The 19,764-nt window shown below is 41.3% G+C and overlaps 1 protein-coding gene across 2 annotated transcripts in view; it reads left to right on the forward strand.

The window, feature by feature from the left end:
* The window catches only part of LOC146696988 (coronin-1C-A), a 35,565-nt gene that overhangs the window by 2,311 nt on the left and 13,490 nt on the right, over window positions 1-19,764 (forward strand). Inside the window, exons 1-2 of one of the 2 annotated variants that reach the window (XM_085475385.1) lie at window positions 1,371-1,508; window positions 13,837-14,033. In XM_085475385.1, the coding sequence (XP_085331511.1) occupies window positions 13,839-14,033 (195 nt within the window). In that variant the 5' untranslated portion in view covers window positions 1,371-1,508; window positions 13,837-13,838. Of the gene's footprint in view, window positions 1-1,370; window positions 1,509-13,836; window positions 14,034-19,764 lie in introns of those variants that run through there. The other variant, XM_085475386.1, reaches the window with a different exon arrangement.

Here is a 19,764-nt window from a genome sequence, read left to right on the forward strand (position 1 = left end):
AAATAAGACTAAGACTTTTGTGCAGTACTCCATTTACTGCAGCGTCAAATTAACTGGGAGTACCAGGATAGCAGGAAAATGAATCAATGTCCGTGTTTATTGAAGTTTTTCTGGCATATGAGCCCTAAAATGTTGGGAAAGGATGCCTGATAGACCACGGCTGTTTTCTAGTGTCTCTGGATTTGTAAAATACCGCCATCTCGTGGTGCTGTTTTACACTTGGGGTACATAGAATAGAATAGAATAGCCTTTATTGTCATTGTACAGAGTACAACGAAATTGGAGTGCCACTCCCTTGGTGCAAGTTTCAATAATAAATATAAATGTAAAATATAAAAAGTACAAAAAAAAAACAATCGTAAGTACTCAAACAATAGTATGTACAATATATACAGGATAGCAGCATTAATATAATGACAGTATGAATAGCAGCATAATATAATGACAGTGACGGTATGGAATAGGTTCAATTGTTTTTGTGCTTATTTACTACGGTGATAGCTCTGGGAAAGAAGCTATCCCTGAATCTGTTTGTCCTGGTTTTATGTGACCTGTACCGTCGGCCTGACGGTAATAGTTCAAACAGTTGGTTGCTGGGGTGAGAGTGGTCCTTGATGATATTGCCAGCTCTGCTGAGGTACCGAGAGTTTGCAGTGACCTCCAGGCTGGGCAGAGAGCAGCCAGTGATCTTCTGGGCTGTGTTGATGACCCTCTGCAGTACTTTTACATGTGTTCTTATGGAGATGTGAAATGTAATTTCAGTATCTACTAAGCAGGTATTGGTGTTGCTTCATCCTGAATCACACTTTTTGCTTATTGATGTTGGAAAAAGCCTAAGAAATGTAATCCAACTTTGTTAGCCAACTTAGCCACATGCCGTGTGTGTGTGTGTGTGTGTGTGTGTGTGTGTGTGTGTGTGTATCCTTCTAATAGTATCAGCCAGCTTGCCCCCACTCACTTACAACTGGATGTGCATGCATAAAGCCAGACTATCCAGCTATTTTTGCCTCAGCCTCATGCCATATTATGAAATCCTCCTGGATCATGAAGGAGTTGCATTTGGCAGTTCATCTAAATGGGTTGTGAAATTGTGCTTTTTCTTAACATATGGTTGTAGAAAAATATGTATATAATAACCAGTATGTAGTAAATGGATAACAGGAGGACATAACGGCGTGCAATAGAGATTAAAATGGTATGAAGCTGCCATAAACACACAGTTTAGGAGTCATTTTCAGTAAGTGGGAACCTGAAGAAAGGAGGTGTGAGGTCTATGCTTGTGATTGGCTGTGAGCTGTGTCCTTCAAAGAAAGTAATCCACGCAGCGCTCGCCAAAGCAGCGGAGGGGCGGGGCCTGTGTCGGAGAGGGGAAAGAGCACACAGAGAGAGCGGCTCGTGTCAGCGCAGCAGCGGCTCCGGCAGAGGGAGGAGAAATCAGTTGGGATACGAGTTGGGTTTTGTGCTTTTTCATTCAGCTTTCGGAGATACTTGCATTTTCCTCTCAGAAGGTAGGTTAAAGATGATGTAGATTATTTAAGAATATTTCGTTTTTCTGCTTCGCTCTCTTAAATTGGTTGCGGCGATCTTCGTTTTTTCCCCTACACCCAACTACAGCAGTCCAGACACGAAAGTGCATGCGCTAGCTAAAATGAATCGGGACAGTCTGTGTAATGGGAACATTTTTTTTTCTCGGTAAAGCTAGCACTAACCGTTAGCGGCAGTTAACTGACATTGCTGAAAAACTTTCTAGCCCCTAGACAAAGATGATTTTTGTTCCTTTGGCTCTTGGGTTTAGAGGGAGGGAATGTGCCGTTTGTACGTTATGGATCGGGGTGGGGTAGCTAGCCATAGTGCGGCAGGAAAACTTATCTCCCAAACGGTAGACCCACATACGCCGAGGTGCAACCGCGCCCTGCCCCCTGGCATTCACTGCTGGCGTCATTGTAGTCTCTTTCAAACTGAACAATGGGCTCGAAAAAATATCCAAATGTTAAGTCTTTAATTCGCACATACAGTAAATTACCCTCTTCGAGTCCATTGTATTCACACAAATGCTGCTAGGTTCAGAACTGACCCACTAACACAGTGTTATGGAAGGGAAATGGGAAGGAGTCAAAGCATGAAAGTGGATGCACCTCCCAGTTGCATAGATTACTGCGTCCCCCCTTCTTCCACCATCACCAAACCGCCTCTGCTTCATCATACGTGGAGAGCTGTATATTAAATGCAAGTGTTGTTTGGCTTGCAGTCAAAAACGGTTTATTGCCTCAATATCTTAATTAAACTGCCCACAACTGGACCACAGATGTAATTAAATGGGTGTTGCCATTAATGAATGAGGGTGTTTTTTGGGGGGTGGGGTGGGGGGTGGACAGGAACATAACTGCGTTTCACAAATGCAGCTTCTCAAGCCAAGATCTTTCTTTTTGACTTCATTATATGGCCAGTACATATTCAATAAACAGGTGCACTGAACAGAGAAAAGCAAACGCCTGAACTAGAGATGATTTTTTTTTGTTTTTTTTTTTGTTTTTTTTTTAAAGTGATTGAAAGCAATCAAAACAATACCACCATTGGAAATGATTTATTACAATTGTTGACTCCAAATCTGAAGGTTTTATGGAGATAATTAAATACTCAGTGCTGTCTCCTTTATTCCCATTTGGCAGTCATAAGTAGTCTCTGTAAAGAGTCACTAGTGGCTGCATGAATTCCCAAACACTCTTTTGTGTATCGCTGTGTCTGTGCGCCACCACTGGCTCATTTGCTTGTTTATGACAATAGGGTAGTTTGAATTGTAATGACTGTGGTTAGTGTGCCAAAAGGGCAGCATGACTTACATACTTGGCCCCTGTCTTTAACTAGGTTACTCAGCTTCTATGTGTAATTAGCTCTCAGTTGAAGGAGGGTCCCCCCTTCTTCCCATGTGCGAATCATGCTGTGGTCACAAAAGCAGGTGAAGGCTGACAGAGCGACCCTGAGGTCAGCATTACTACAGCTCTACAGCTGTGTTAAGACTTGTTTGCCATTCCAGACACATCAACCTCTGCCTGTTGTGCTGCAGCACACGGTCTTGAGAAGTGGATAGCCTGCCTTCCTATGGCTGGGCTGAGAGAGGAAGTGGGTCAGGAAGCAGAGGGAAACTGAGCATAAGATGTGAGGGAGTGTTTGTTCCTATCAGCTGCTGCAAGGCGCTCTCGTGTGGGCTGTGGTGAACTTTCAAGTGAATTTCAAATATTGCGAATTACATGAAAGTAATATGGTATCCAGCATGTCCGTTACATTTATTTAATTAGTGTTGACTTCTTTAAATCAAGCACTTCCCATCTGGTGGATTTTTTTTTCCATCTTTTTTCACAAGTAGTTGTGGCTTTTCAGGGAAATACAGAATAAGCACTTTCGGACTGAAGAAACCTTTACACGGTTCTTCTTTTTTTGTTTGTCCAGAGGGCAGAAAGTAGGAAGTGTTAAAGTTATTAAAATCCCACTTGTGGAGTCTTTTTAGTGCCTGCATTAGGGTAGGTAAACCTACTTTCAGCACAGGAAGACCAAAATAAACAAGCTAAAATGCAACAAGTCATACAAAAAACAGAAAAAGCCATTGCTTCCATTTCATCTAATCTTCTGTGGCATCCATGCACTGCACAAAGGTGTAGAAAGAAAATCATGAAACTGAAATGGGAAGCATATATTTTCCGTGGTATGACTTACTGGTAGCTGTCCCTGGCCAAGGACCAGCAAAGGACCAGCACATGCCACAAAGTGTTATGTAGTAAATTTTCAGATTGGTTTTTAGATTAGATTATGGACTGCAGGCCTCTTTTGCAGTTTATCTTATCATGAAAACACTGCACCAAACACAGCGTCCTCCGTGTGGTCCTATTGGAGTACCCCCCCCCCCCCCCCCCCCCCCCTTTGCAAAACAAATCCTCTAGTTGGTGGACTAGTCCAAGTCTTTGGCCTTATGTGTATGTTAGATGCTTGGACATCATCGGTGTCATGTGGAAAGAAGCTAAACATTGAGTCATCGATTTGGCCTCTGCATCAAAGACTCCATTCGCTTACATGCCTCTGTCCTGTCTATCCAAGATGTTATCTCAATTCCTACATAATCAATAAATTTCTTTTTTTTAAATCTGAGCACAGATACATGTAATTAACTACCTGCTTAGTGCAGTCGTGCTTGTTTAGACTGGACTAGTAGATAAGAAAAGGGACAGCTGGCTAAATCTATGCTGCTAATTGCGTTAGTCCCCATTGCTCAGACAAGTTGCGTCCATAACAAAGACCATGTTATGAAAACAAGCCAGTAGTCAGTTTGGCATCTAAATACCCTTTCTGTTGTGTCCTGATATGTTTGGCATAAAGTTTATTTTTTTTCTTGTGCTGAAGAATGAAGTTAAATCCGCAGTCCACTTTTTGTTAGTCATCTTCTTTACGTTTGTAATGAACTGTAGATGAGCAGTTCAAGCAGGTGCAGTCACACTAATAATACTGTTTTATCCATTGGTCTTTCCCACCACCACTTACAACATCTGTTGAAATGAAGTGGTGGTTTGTGCATTAGTCAGTGGGGGAGGGGAAGTATCTAATCAGGAAGAGGCAAGGAATATGCTTTGTACACTGAGGCGGTAATATTGAGCAGATTTTCTTTTCTGAGTTGAGGAATAAGCAGGTTTTGACTTTTTGTCTGCTTTTCATTTGGCTTATCATGCAGATTGTCTCATGGGAAAAGGAAAATGTCCACACAGATAAATGTAATCCTACACACGAACACCAACACAAACTAGGGTTTTTCCTGTTGTGAGTAATTTTCTAAGACTTTAAAGTGGTTCCTGTTAAACCTTGACTTCTAAGTAGGATAAGAAGTTTGGGATTTAGTCCTTAAAGTCTTATAGAGCAGAAAGTGATAAAGAGTTTGGATGAAGGGCTAAGCTTGAGCACTCTGAGGCATGGCCAGTCTCATGTTGAACACGCAGACGTTTTCTGACACATTTGTTTCTTATGTCTGGCTTTAAGGAGTCTGTTTTTTTTTTTTTTGTTTTTTTTCTCTTATGAAACGAGGAAGTTGGAAAACAGCCAGTGTCAGTTTTTTCTTAAACATATTAAACATAGGATCTGAGGTATGTGATCGCAGCTAGTAATTAGTTCTGTGCTGCTCTTGGGTCGTAAATCTAAATATATTTCTATGGCTGAACAATATGGGAAAAAATCTTGTCGCGGTAATTCAAAAACGTTTTGCAAAATAACACAAGCAAAATAACACAAAATAATATCTTAAAAAGCAAAAAGGTTCTGTATCATTTCATTTTTTTTCAATTGTTTTTAATAGATTCAAGAACAGTACTGCTCCAGTGAAGTGGGCAGTGAGGCTCATATATGGCTCAGAGCACAAGTCTGGTTTGGTAGTGAAGTATGGCACAGCTGTTCAGATAGCTGGGAATGTGCTGTCTGAGAGAATTGTTTATGACCAGTAGATAGTAGGCATCGAGGGTTGGTTACTTAAATCCAACATTTTTGACTCCCTGTACTGGCGTCTACATGTATTTACATGCCTTTGTGGGGAAAAAAGGTAGAGTATGCAGTGCAAGCTGCTCTGCTTCTTTGGCTACGTTCACACTGCAGGTGTTAATGCTCAATTCCGATTTTTTTTTGATCAAATCCGAATTTTTTTTTAATTTTTTTTTTTTGGTCTGCTTGTTCACACTACAAATAAAATGCGACAGCAAATGCGCTCTAGCGTGAACGCTCAAAGAGGCCCGCATGCGCAAAAGAAGACGTCACACACAACACTCTGGTTTAGACCCAGAGCAAACAGTATTGTTTGACTGATGGCCCTTAATATAAAGACTTCTGACTTTACGTTTCCCAATTTTTGCTTTAAGTTATTTACATAATAATGTAGTTAACCTAATAATTATCCTTATTGCTGTTTTAGAGGAGCGGTGCTTCAAAGGATAGTTGCAGATTTCTGTCAGAATCTGCAGATTATACAGTACAAATAAAATGTTCACGTTTCTCCAACGTTGTCAGTGATACTATTGGGAAGACATCTACACTGGATGGCCAGGAAGCTTTCGCGATGTCTTCTCCGGCGCTGATAATTGGCATCTGTCTTGCGTCAGTGATGTAAAAGATGGATTTAATGCGACATGACCGTTCAAACAGCAGTCCCTTTCTAAAACATCGGATATGTATCGGATTCAGTACCACATACGAAAGTGACCCAGATCGGGTTTGAAAATATCGTATTTGTGCCGTTCACACTGTCATACCATGATCGGATATGGGTCGCATAGGGTCCAAAAAAATCGGATTTGATGCACTTTCGCCTGCAGTGTGAAAGTAGCCTTTGTCACACTTAAACGGTCTCCTCCTCCTGGTTTTAGCTCCTTTCTTCAGGGAGTCACCACCAAGAATCATATTGATCTCATACCATGCCTATCATCTTCCTCTGTTACACCAATCCTCTGCATGTCCTCCTTCATTAAAACCATGACTTCTTTGTGGTCTTCCTTTCTCCTGCCTGGCAACTCTTCAATATATTTTTTCCAATTTATCCACCATCCGTCCTCTGCACATGTCAAAACCATCTCAGCTTTGATTTTTGAACTTGCTATTATCTGGTGAACCTTTCCTTTCACTCCTGTTGCTATTCTTTTGTCACAAATCACCCCTGACACTTGTCTACACCCTACCTGCACTCTCTTCTTCATCCCTCTTGTGTATTCCCCATTGCTTTTGATGATTAAACTCATCTGTCTTCACTACTTCTACTCCTTCTCATTCACACATGTTCTGTCTTGCTTTTGCGGTCTTTAATTCCTCTTCTCTCCAAAGCATACTTCCACCTCTCCAGGCTTTCTTCCAGCTGGGAGGGGCATTAAGCCATTGTATTCCTAGTGCCAATCCCAAACCTAGATAAATGGGAATGGTTGTGTCAGGAAGAGCATCCAGTGTAAAGTTTTGCCAGATCAAATATTGGTTAACAATGGTTAAAACATCTGAACACTACATAATTCCTCTGACCCTTCTTTTCATCAATGTCATCATCTGTAGTCATTTGGTCTTTTATCTCACTCACACTCTTAATGTGCTGGCGTCCACAGCTGCACTCGAATATTAGCAAATGTGTGGCTGCTTTAGTGCGGATTGTAGTCTGTCAAAATGTGGGTGGAATGAGTTCTATAGATTTTCCATTGAAGTCAATGTACAACAGTTACAGTCAATATGCAGAATCAAGGAAAGCCATTTTATAATTATTTATTTATTTTTAGAGTTTTATCACTCAGTCCTTCTCATTTTGTCTACAAACTGTAAAAGAATACAGCTGCTTTCCTTAAAACACTATCTGTGTAGTGTTTTCTATGCTTACGAATGAAAGCACAGATTGGGGTCGGAGAGAGGTGGGGGGAGAAAAAGAACTAGGCACGTTATCTCATTGTTTCAAAAATTGCTGGAATGTAGCTGGACTCTGATTACAATAGTGGTCCGTGGCCTTGGTTACAGGAAGGGGATTTAGGTGGCGTCTCATGCGGTCTTGGTGACAAAAGGCAAAAGGCAGCCAGTGTGTGAAGAGCAATGAGGCGACATTGGCGGGTGTGTGTGTGTGGTGTGAGGGAATTTGAGTGTGAGAAAGAAATGTCTGTCCTATACTGACTGTTACTAAAGGTACAATATGATACTCTTTAACCACAAATACAATCCCATGCACCTTCCTCTCTATATTACCACCATATTAGTGTGTCATTAGTGTGAACCTGCATGGATGGCTAGCAGTGACCTGGGCTGAGTTTAACAAGGTGGCACTATTTGGTAATTTAAGAACTTTACATGAAATTAGTATATTTTCATTTTTGATGTATATTGCTGTCCTTGGTTTGGTGTTAAACTTCATTTAAAATGATCTTAGAACTAATAAAAGTAGTTAAAGTTTAACTTCTTTATATCTGTTGACTAGAGCAGGGCGATATGACCAAAAATATTTATCATGATATACATTTGAAAATTTGCGATAACGATATAACTGACGATATAATTGACACTAGACAAAATACTTTACAACTCACCAACTTTATTAGTGCAAAAAACCCCATCAAGGTATTACCGTGAATGGTATGATATGGCCCAGCCCTACTGTTGACATGCTGATGGAAAAGAAAGTAGGTTGATGTAATTCATATGCAGCTAATAAGAGTATATAGTATACAGCAGTTTTCCATAATGACGGTTGGTGACCGTTTAGGCTCTGTCTGTAATTCCGCTCTAATTCCGCTGCCCCTCCCTCTCCAACATCAGCTCATCCTGATTTGTGGCTGGGATTTTCATGTTATGTCACATCTTACTCACCAAGCAGCGAGCACACTCTAAAACACAAAGCAGCAAGTGCAGTTTTGCACCCTGAAAACGGTGATTAAAAACATATAGAGCCTGGAAGTGGATTTTTAACTGATATATATTGTTTACTCTTGATTTGAGTTGCTTTGATTTGATTCACAAGAGGTTATATTTGGGTTTCAGCACCATAACAGAGACTCTTTACTGCAGCTCTGTCTTTACAACGGTGCAGTTATGTTTGGTAATATCATTGTACGTTAGTTGTGTCAATGGGAAACCGGTTGGAATACAAATGGGTGTTGACAGATTGAGGTGGCCTATGTTTTAACTGAAATGTGTGAACATAACTGACTGTGGCAGCATGAGATGTCTCCTGTCACTGAGGTGCTGCCACAGTGGATGACTGTTTTATAACACAAATTAAAGGGGGCCATTTATATTTCCTTGGCCAGTGGTCACCCACTCTCGTCATTGATGAGTGACAGAATATATGTAGAAGATAAATCGGTTTCCGCACAGCAAAATAGCCCAGCACGGCAGTGTGGAGTGACCCTCAGTCTGAGGGCCCAATCTAGCACAGACCCAAATGAAAACCTTGGTTTTAGAAACTCTGCTGTTCCTAAAGGTAGTATTGTCTGTTGTTTGATACTGGTTACACATGACTGGAATACTGTTCAATTGCTTAACAGTGTCAGATGTGAGTGCAGTTGAGGAATACAAACAAGGATGTTAAAATCTGTGTCACACTGGTGCTACTCCTGTTGGTAATTTCCTCGGGGTGTGGGCCCTCCTCCTGTCTCTGCACATCAGGCTCAGTGCTGCTGGCTCAGGAGGCAATAAGGTACATGGGTCTGCTTTCATCTTATTTGCCCAAAATATTTTTATTTATTTATTTTTTCTTGACTTGGGGCTGAATCAGTGAACTGTAACTCTCAGGAGGCTATCATTGAATACACACAGCATTTCTCCTGGGAGTGTCTCCGTATCACTAACGTATGACTGAAGCTGTCAGTCCAGTGCCAAGCCTTTACTGCCTGAACACACAGGCCCCGCTGATTTTACATGCCAGAGCCACTTAACACTAAATATCTGCAGTTTGAAGCTGTAATCAATTTAACTATTTAGAAGCTGTTATTTGAGAGTTCTTCTCTGTTTTTGTGTTAACTTTTGCAGTTTGAGCAAATAAGATGATCAATCTTTGAGTTTGAACACATTCAGCACCATGTGCGCTACCAAATGAGGAAAACTGGTGATGACGGCGTTCTAAACGGACCTGACATAACAGATTTTCTGCTTTAATAAATGGCATGGCTGGATAACTTTTTCTTTTCAGTTCAGCTGTGACACTACTGCTGCTTTTCTGTCCTTCCTCTTGTCAACACCTGAGCTTGGCCCTGGTGACATTTCCCTTCAGTGAGATCCGAGACACTGGAATACGTACCTCTTTACACATTACACAAAACAACTGAGTAGAAATGCCAACCCCCTCCCCCCAAAACAACTGAAGAGGAATAATAGCAGTGAAAACATAACAAATAACTGGTGATTAACAGACTTGATGTATAAATCGTGTACATGAAGTATGCGACTTATTTGTCACACACATTGTCTTGTAACAAACTAGCACAAATGGCTGCCACACTTCTAATTATGGACTTACACTTTTGCTCCTATTTTCCTGTTGTTTAATGGCTCCCAGCTGAAGAGTTGTTTCCACTGACTGTTAATTAATTGATCACTAGAGAAAGTCTGGAGTTTGGAGCATTTCAATTTGAGTCAGAATGTAGTAAAAAACTACTGAGAGTCTTGCTTTTTATATACAAGTGCAATACTTCTGGAATAAATGTAATTCTAGTCTGCAGTGAGTATAGGAGGCTCAAAGTTCTTTCGAAACTGTGCCGTCTTCCTGATTAAATGTTGTTGGGACACGTCACTACCACACAACGTGGCCTATTCACCATGACCCAGTGTTGTATTATCAACTGCCACCCCACCCAGTCTGCTCGGACCTGCAGCGTGTACACTGTCCATCCCTCGTGATTAAGGTTGCATATCCAATCTAGAAAACTGTGGATCAGTCTGGTTTCATTAAGCATTTGTAGTGTAAACACTTCTTTCTCAAAATAGTTACATCACTTTTGAGTAGCTGGGCATTACATCAGTAATGTAATACTGGGCTTTTCTGCTGCTTGATTTGCTGATGACAGTGTGGCAAGGACTCTGGCTTCTGGTATTTCAAAACTTAGCTGCACCTGATTATCCTGATTGGTAGGCTTGCGTTTTCAAACAAAAGAAACTCCACTTAAATCGTCCACCAGTTTACATTTAAGGTGAAGAATCAGCCCTAAGCTAATGCTTCACTTTGTATCAGCAATGCTTAAGTAATTCCTGAACTTTAGTGGTTTACCTTGACAGTGTTAGCATAGGTAAAACTCCAAAGACACCGCTGCATCTCATGTTTTGGAGTTTCCGATTGGTGTGGTTGTGTTGCAACATCTCCCTCTGCACAGTCTGGGACTCTTTGGGCCCCTGTACTGATCTGTCATTGAAATGGCTGTTAAAACCATCACAATCTTGCACGTCTTGACAGCTGCGAATACCAAAATGGCCTTTAGACTACATTGCAGGGACTGTTGGCGTGTGTCGTGAGGATTGTACTTACAAGAACAGACTAGCTGCAGTGTAACACGGGCCATGGCATGTGTAATTCTGTAGTGATCACAGGGAAATAACTGTTGGCCAAATAGCAAGTGAAACTAATCTCACATCTGAGGTGGTGCAAATAAAGCAGATTTGATGGATAAATTGCTGTTTATGTGGATGAGGCTTTAGTTTTGGCTGTGTCACTAAATGGAGCTCAATCATGCTGTGTACCCATCAGTGGAGGTTTTCTTCGTTGCGTTGATTTGTGCAGAAGCAGGCTGCCCACCAGTATGTTGTATGGAGGGCAATTTATTTAAAATGAAATGACATTACAAGATTTTTTTTTTTTCAGGCTCACAGTGGATATTAAGTTTTTGTTATGCATGTAAGCATAATTGTACAGTACAAGCAACATGTCACTCACCACACCAAAACGATGCTTTTGACACCCCCCCCCCCCCCCCCCCCAAAAAAAAAAAAAAAAACTATGCAGGGAACCCAAGTATGAATTCATTTTTGTGATCATGTACATGCTCAATCATCACCGCCACCACAAAAAAGCAAAAAAAAAAAAGTGAGTTTAAGCCCTCTCTAAACACCTGCTGTGCACTCTTTGTTCATTCCAATATTCATACCATATCCTGACCTCAAGCAGTCACGCCATCACGTCTGATTTGTCTAATTCATATGGTGCACACAGTTTATTTCCACTCATGTGTTTTTGATCTCTCTGCACAGAATAAAGTACAGTCAGTTTGACTTTAGAATATTTCCTTTAACTCCACAAAGAGAACATTTGATGACCTCCCCTGTACCCTTGACGATAAGTTTTGACATCTCAGTATATATCAATACAGATGGGGTTTGACGACCATATGAATGATTTCCGGGTTTTTCCAGGGTAGTCGGATAGGCACAAACCACCCTCATGAACTTCTGATGAACACCCAGTCATTTTGATCTTTAAGCAGGCTGAAATATGACAGAAACCGCTTGGTTGAGAGTTCAAGGGCACATGTAGGCTTTCATGTGATATGTGTTTTCATGTGTCAAGGGTTTCCTTGTATTTGTTAGAAGAGATGCATAAAAAAGGACAACGTTAAAATAATAATCAAATTATTCACCTGTAATTAAAAGAGCTACGGGCAAATAAAAGCGTGCAAATCTGCCTCATATTTTGGTGTCGTCAGCACATTTTCCTCCAGGGAGGCATCTGATTTCAGTTTCTACTGACATGCAGCTATGTGACAAACAAAGCTGTACAGGTATGCAAACAAGGCTTGCCTATCACAAGTTTTTCCTGTAAAGTGTTGACCCAGATTGCGATCGCCTTCCTGGAAAAACACCCCCCCACCCCACCCCATTTTTTTTATTTTTATTTTTTCCTTCTCCATTTTTGACACACATGAAAAGTAATTATAGCTCATTATATAAGGTTTTGTGAAGTTGCAGAATAATTACCTTTGGTTATCTTTGAAGGACTTCAATGTAGTTGATCAGCTCTTTCCAGAACTAATCAAGTTTGAGTTTCCTACACCAATGCACTCCTGAACCAGATAAATGTAGGGAGGACTCCTCCCTGTTTTGAGCAAGATTACAATTTGAGATTAAAAATGTAATTCCATTTTTGAACAAATTAGCCTCTTTAGGTTTATAATAACTTATTCATTCTACTAGTTAATGACATTCTATACTTGTTTTACGATAGATAAGGGCTGTTCGGACACTCCCACTGCTCAACAGGACGAACTTCCTGCTTGTGTTGTGATCCTTGTCCTGTCGGAAACATGCCACACAAGTGTTTCTCGCTCATAGTCACTCTTTCCTCCTTGCTCGTTCACTCTCCTGCTCTCTCCCCGTCTCTCTTTCTCTCTCTGCACACAGTGGAAAACCTCCTTCAAAACATGTCTCACATCCTGTGCCATGCTTTAGTCGTGGTGATTCAGGCTTTGAAACTGTTCTCATGTCGAATATTAAAAAAATAGAATAAAGGAGTCCGAAACCCACCCAAGAGTGTTTGCCTATCTATAGGTTTTGGTAAGATTGGACCTCATTCAGTTGTTTGTCTGAAGTTGGATGGCTTTCCATTATCTTTGGAAGTGGTTTGTTATTGTAGGCAGAGCTGTGGAACTTGAAGCTTTTGAATGAGCATGTTTTCCAGAGTGCCTTTGTCTGCCAACAGATTGTTGTCTTGGTAAAGATTTTAGCTGAACCAGCCACAGTCTGTTTTTGTTTGGATTGGGTATGTCCTATTTTTCCCTCTTAGAAGTGGCTCTTTCTAAAAGTGTGCCACAGATACATGCTGTTAGTATGTCAGATGTTTAATGTTTGGCACAATGGAAGATTTAGGAGGCGTGACAGGGGTTACAGCTACCCACTGGAAATAGTTTGAAGTCTTTAAAATCTCATGAAACACATTCTGTTTCACAGTACCTTTTTGGAAGTGCTTACCTGACATTAGCGAAACCATGAAATCACACCATTGTATTTCACTGCAGCGTCCTCACATTATTTAAAAAAAGGTGATAAATCTGTCAATCTGAAACATGCATGTGACAAACTCCTCTTTCTGAGGACCAAATAGATACAAGGAGACTGTGCATAGCGACAACTTCAGACTTTTATCAAATCTCTAATGTTCTCAGTCTGTAATCACAAATGTGCTGAACGTTTTCGTTGGGTGTCTCACCCTCTCGAGGCTTTCACTAGTTCACATACTCTACATTTGTGTTGGTGCATATTGCAGTTGCGGCTTGTGCAAACCTCTGCTGAAATGAATAGGTTCAACATCACAACGGCAACAGTGTGTCTTTAAATAAATGTGCTCTCTGCCTTTTTTTTTTTTGTTTTCTGCAGATATGAGACGAGTTGTACGGCAGAGCAAATTCCGTCACGTCTTCGGCCAGGCGGTGAAGAATGACCAGTGCTACGATGATATCCGGGTCTCGAGGGTCACGTGGGACAGCGCCTTTTGTGCAGTGAACCCCAAGTTTGTCGCCCTAATTATTGAGGCCAGCGGTGGCGGAGCATTCCTCGTCCTCCCTCTGCACAAGGTGAGTTTATTATGTGTTGTGCGCCCTTTGGACTGGGCTGAGGTGTGCAAATGGAGTGAACTGAATGTGTAAGCATGGTTGCATCCACTTTTAAAAAATCGTATTCTTTATCATACTACATGATTTCAGTGCTCCCTGATTATATTTTGAGTAATATGAATATAAAGTTGAACTATAAACCTTTGGATTAATGTTTAACAGTGGGTTGTTTCACACAAGCCACGCAAGCACAATGCAAGCTACACGGTCTCCTGATCCTTGCCTCCATGTTGATGAGTTTTTGGATGTAAACAAATTAGCAGGGTACATGCCTCCCGTTTGTTTTTACCTTGTGTCATAATTAGGTCAGTTAAGGCGCAATAGAGGTCCAATGTCCTGGCATGTCCCACAAACCTCTTGGCTGCTGTTATGTTTGATAGTGGTGAATTGCTGCTTGCTTGTGTTTGTTTGTCAGCGTCAGGCAGTGGCCAAGTAGCAGGCCCTGACATAGAGTGACATAAGCACTGCAATGCTGTTGACAGATCTACCCTGGACCTGTAATTAGTGTACACCACTACACTGCCATGTCATATGAGCTAGCCCTGGCACTGGAGACTGGATCCTTAGGCCTGTCATCACACAGCTTAACACCTCTCAGCACCTCATTCAATACAAAGCTTGTACTGGAGGTGGGCTGCGAGCTCGAACCAGTTCACACTCCTCCTGGGTCCTCCTCTTTCTGTGTCTGTGTACTACTGAGCTTCCCTTTGCATGCCATGCTGCAGTACAGTAATGGTGTGTCTCCTGAACAAAGTCTACTTTCACTGCTGAATTAAAAAAAAAGTTTTCAGTGAGGTCTTTCTGTACAGCGAAAACCTCTAGGCAGTTTCCTCAATTGAGACTTTCAGATCTTCCCACGTATTTTCTTGTAACCCTGACAAACTAGTCCTTCAAATGTGAGTCTTTTCTTCATAGAGCAGCCCATGCTTTGAGGGCCTGGCGCTGAAAGGGGAATTCTGTTAGTTAAGATTTGTGTGTATGCATGTTAAAGATACTTTGACATGTATTTGTGCCACCAAACCTGTTTTACAGATAACCATAATGGGAAAAGACAGTTATTAGAACCTACAACTAACATAAAGATTTAAGCTTCAATTATTTTATTTTTTTTCCTTTTAACTTCTATTTCAAGTCTTTATGACCTTACTATTCTCAAATGATTTTTTTTTCTTTTTTCTGACAAAGCAGGTCCATCTGGAAATCTCAGTATAGCCTCAGCTGGCAATGCAGGTCTCAAAAGTGGGACAAGTCTGTTCTTGCAAATTGTATGACTAGACTGCAGAGCAGTGGATTGGTATTAAAGATTTGATCTCTGCACTTAACGCCATTGCTAAAAGACTACATGGGAAAAGCTATTTCTCAGTTATGAATGGATTACAAGTTTAAGTTTTGTGTAAATGAGCCTGTTTTTCTGTGTTCTCATTTATGCAGCTCTGCTTTGTGGATAAAACTCTTGAGTTACAGTTTTTTGGGTCTCATTCCACTTTTTTGCAAGGGTGCACATCCCCTCAGTGTCTTCAACCTCCCTCCCCTTTGGATTTCTAATTTGAGGGTGCATCTGTGCGGCTAACCCATCTGCCTGTGCTGTGTGGCTCCTAGTCTCTACGGGAAGCCAGCTGCTCTGGGCCTTTGTCCCAATGCTTACTCCCAGTACAGCCCTTTGTCATTACTCCACTTATGGGGGGGGTTCCGCAGCAGGGGTGCATCGGGGGGGGGTGCAGCAGAAGTGTGATGATGCAATCTCCCCCCCCCCCCGGTAATTAAGCTATAAGTAACTATGCACTGTCTTTGTTACTGTCATGCAAGCCCAGACAGGGGGAGCAATATTTCTTTTGTCCTCAAATTGCTTTTTTGGGTAAATAAAAAGCATCACCTAAAATTCAGATCTGTGACCTGACCTCGTGGGGGTGGCTCTTTTTTGTGACTCACTAGGTTGTGGGTTAGTGCGGCAGGCCGCCCTGACTCAGCACAGCCACGAGTATTGTTGCCTCTTCCTGAGAGAAAAATGAGATTTATAGAGAGGGGATCAGATGTCTAGCTTTGCACATGTCATTCCCTTCCCTCATGCTTTCAATCTGTCCCTTTCTCATTCTTAGCTGGATGCCTGCTAATTTATTCCCTGATTTCCATATGAAGGAAGTTGTAGAAGTGAATACAGCAGCTAGCTCGTAATTGGGAGAAAAAATCCTGGTGGCTCCTCTCTGGTCAACACGAACGAAGAGCGAAGGATGAGTGAATTGTTACTGTGGATTTTAATTTATAGTCCTTTAAATCGAAATCTGATTTGTTCATCCTATGATGGGAGTGTTATAAAAAAAATCCTGCTCAATAAACACTTTTACCCAGCAACACCTTTATGTTCTAAGCACTTTACAGAAATCAAATTTGGAGTGTGGGTTTTAAATCAATGGTACCATTCATTCACTCTGCTGAGCCTGTGCCTGTTAGTAATCCTTGGGCATTTCTACAGTGACACGTTATTTCTCCTCTGTCTAATATTCACTAGGTTTTACTGCCTTTGTAGCTGCTTCCTGTGTCTTTATGCAAAAATGCACTGGGTGTGCATGATATCCAGGGTCTTTCCCCACACTTTGGTCATTTTGCTTCTGCCTTTGCCGCTTCTGCCTCTCAGTCCTGCTGACTGCAGATTTTACCATATATGGTCATTCACTGCTCCCTGCCTGACAGGCTTCCAAGACCATTTCCTCCCTGCCCTGCCATTGGCTGCTTCGTGCAGTGTAAGTACACATGTGAATTCTGGGATAGGCCGAAATATGAAGAGCGGCCAAGATGAGAGAATTGGGTTGGAGTCAGATGTTGTTTCTGTCAATGAGTCACTCACTGTATCCAAGTGCCGTATTTAAATATTTTAATGTGATAATCAGTATTACTCCTGGCTTTTTTCTTGAAGTAGCAAATCTTTAAAGAAAATTTTTAGAAATAAATCTTTTTTTTAGCTATTTATTTAGTTTGCAGCCATTTCTCATCTATCTACATCTGAATGCATTACCAACTTAACATATATATGTTCCAAGTATGTTTTAGCAGCTTTCAGCCAAAAGTGCAGAACTCTGTCACAGCATGTCCTCTGCTCATAATAGACGTGAGGAGAGTCCATCCCTCAGGGGGTGTAAAATATCTGTTTAGACGTACTAGAAGATAATGGAAGCTTTGATTTTTCATTTGAGTAATCTCTGTCACCAAAGATGCTGCAAAGATGTTGGCTGCAAAATATCTAATAATAAACTCTACACTATCTACAGGTATGCTTGCTTAATCTGTTCAGTGAAATACGGCTCTGGTTTACAGCCAGCTTTGCATTGTTCCTGGCCTATCATTCGGAGGTTGTAAATCTTGGGATAATGTTCCGTGTGTAACAGAGCCGCCGTTGCTACTTACTCCTCAGCTGTTTATCTCTACCTTAGCTCCTCGCCTCAGCTTTATAGGCTGAGACTTGCAAAAGTGGAAATTTCCATGAAGCTCTTAGCACTGGACGGCATGCATGCAAGACCCTGTTAGTGGTGTGCATGTGTGAATCACATGTTGAGTTGCAAGGAGAGGAAGTGTGGTGTGCAGGCCTTGTGTGAATGAGAAGAATGTCCTCTTTTGCCTTCAGGGAATCTCGTTCATGCATTTTTCTTCTTTTTTTTTTTTTGTGTATGTTTCAGTGTTGTGCTTTGTATCCATCGGGTGTGATTCACCCTTATTTTCTGCAGCCTTACTTGTTGCTATGCAACCAGTTGTTTTCTAGGCCTCAGACATTCCTCTCAAAGGATTCAAATGTCTGTAGTGTAGTTATGGACATGTTAGGTATTCAGCAGTGAGCGCAGTCGCTTGCTGCTCGTGTAGGCGTGGTTTATACTGGTGCAGTTTCTTGTTCCTCAAATGCTGACTTTTTTTTTTTTTTTTTTTTTTGCTGAGGTGTGGACAAGTTGCCTTATCACTGTACACTCCTCTGCTGAGGTGTTAAGGTCCTATACCTGCCTGAATACACAGGGCCTAAAGGTTGGGTTATTTACTGATCAAAGGTGCTGGGGTTTACTGGCAATGTACAATTTGAATAATCTGTTGACCTACACCCAAACCCAAACTGAACCAGAGGCTTTATGTTGTTGCTGAGATATGGTATTGGGTAGTATTTAAAACTGCCACGTGAAATGAGTTGGGTTCCTGCAGTATGACAGCAGGAAAGGGCCAGAGCACTGCTAGTTAGCAGATATAATTTTTTATTTTATTTTTTTTAAAGCATGCCTTGTCTACTGTAAAAACGGCAATAAAGTGCAGAGTTCTCTAACACCTCAAATGCACAATTTCTAATTCACTGCTGTCTCTCATGAGGCAAATGGTGTAAAATAAATGATCTGCTTAACCAGTATAAAAGTTGTCATTCATATATGCAGTACTGAGCCAGAAGGCTAGCCACAAACTATAGAAAGCAGGCAGTTTCAGGGACTCTAAGCAGAGTGGAATGAGGAAATCGGCTGTAAAAAATAATTTTTAGAAGTAGAGGGTGTAGGTGGAGAAAATGTCCAGTCTATTGATTTTTTTTTTTTCCTTTCTTCTTCTTCAAGCTTTCAAAGTTCACACTTGATTTAGCATTTGAATCAGTTGCAATAACCAATAAGCAGGCCATGGGATGATAAAGTGGTTAATGCTCTTGCTTCATGGCAGAAGTGCTCCCGGTAAAAACCTGCTGACCATCTGGGGGGTTTCTTTGTTGAGTCGGTATGTTCTCCGTGTGACTGAGGTTACTTCTGCTTCCTCCCACCATCCAAAGAGTTGAATAGTATGTTTTTGATTCTATGTTGGCTGTAGGTGTTAATGTGAGCATGAATGTGTGTTAGCCCTGTGATTAGACTGGTGTCCTGTCCACAGTGTGCCTTGCCTCTTGCAAAGTGACCCCCAGAGTATTCTGACCCTGAATTGTATACACAGTAGAAAGGATTGGTGGATGGATAGTTGTATTGAGTCTTAAGGAATCTCTATTCACTCTTGCAACCAATAACAGAAGATTTGCAAGTAGCTGCAGTTTAATGTGGAAAGTTGAAAATGGCTTTTAAAGGTGGATGTATGTAGATAGATGTAGTGGAGGAATGAAAGTAGTAACGTATTAAAAATGTTCACAGCTTTTGTTTTATGCCTCCAGGTGGGGGAAAAACCACAAAACAATACATTTTCACAATATGAGACTTTTAAGATGCACACAATAGGTGTACTGCTATACACAGGCAATCCCACTGGTGCTTGTTAATTTCCCATGCTCACAATTACTGATGCCCTGCTTCATGCCAGCTGCGTTCCTGAACTTGTGTATCATGTCATCATAACTTTCTGCAGACTTGAGGCAAGCCGCTTGTGCTCGCTCTGCAGACCCTGAAATTCCTAATTGTGTATATCAGACACTAACACAATTAACACCTCAAAGGGTGTTACATTTGACACCCTAGCAGCCCACTTGCTCTCATTAGTCATACTCATAACAGAGCTGCTTGAGGCTGAGGTGTGGAATGTGAAGAACGCCTGGCTCTCTGGTCGAACTGTCGGCCTCTTCTGCCATGCCTGGGTTTTCGGGAGTTTAGTTGAAGTGTTATTGGGACTACAAATATCACAGTAGATTTGAGCATAAAGTATGGATTTAACTTATCCTGTTAGTAGAAAAATGATGAGATATAAACATCAGTTTCTCTTTTGG

The sequence above is a fragment of the Copadichromis virginalis genome, linkage group LG12, assembly GCF_057382275.1.
Source record: "Copadichromis virginalis isolate Kocher_CV1m ecotype Utaka linkage group LG12, C_Virginalis_male_GT1.1, whole genome shotgun sequence".
NCBI lineage: Eukaryota > Metazoa > Chordata > Actinopteri > Cichliformes > Cichlidae > Copadichromis > Copadichromis virginalis.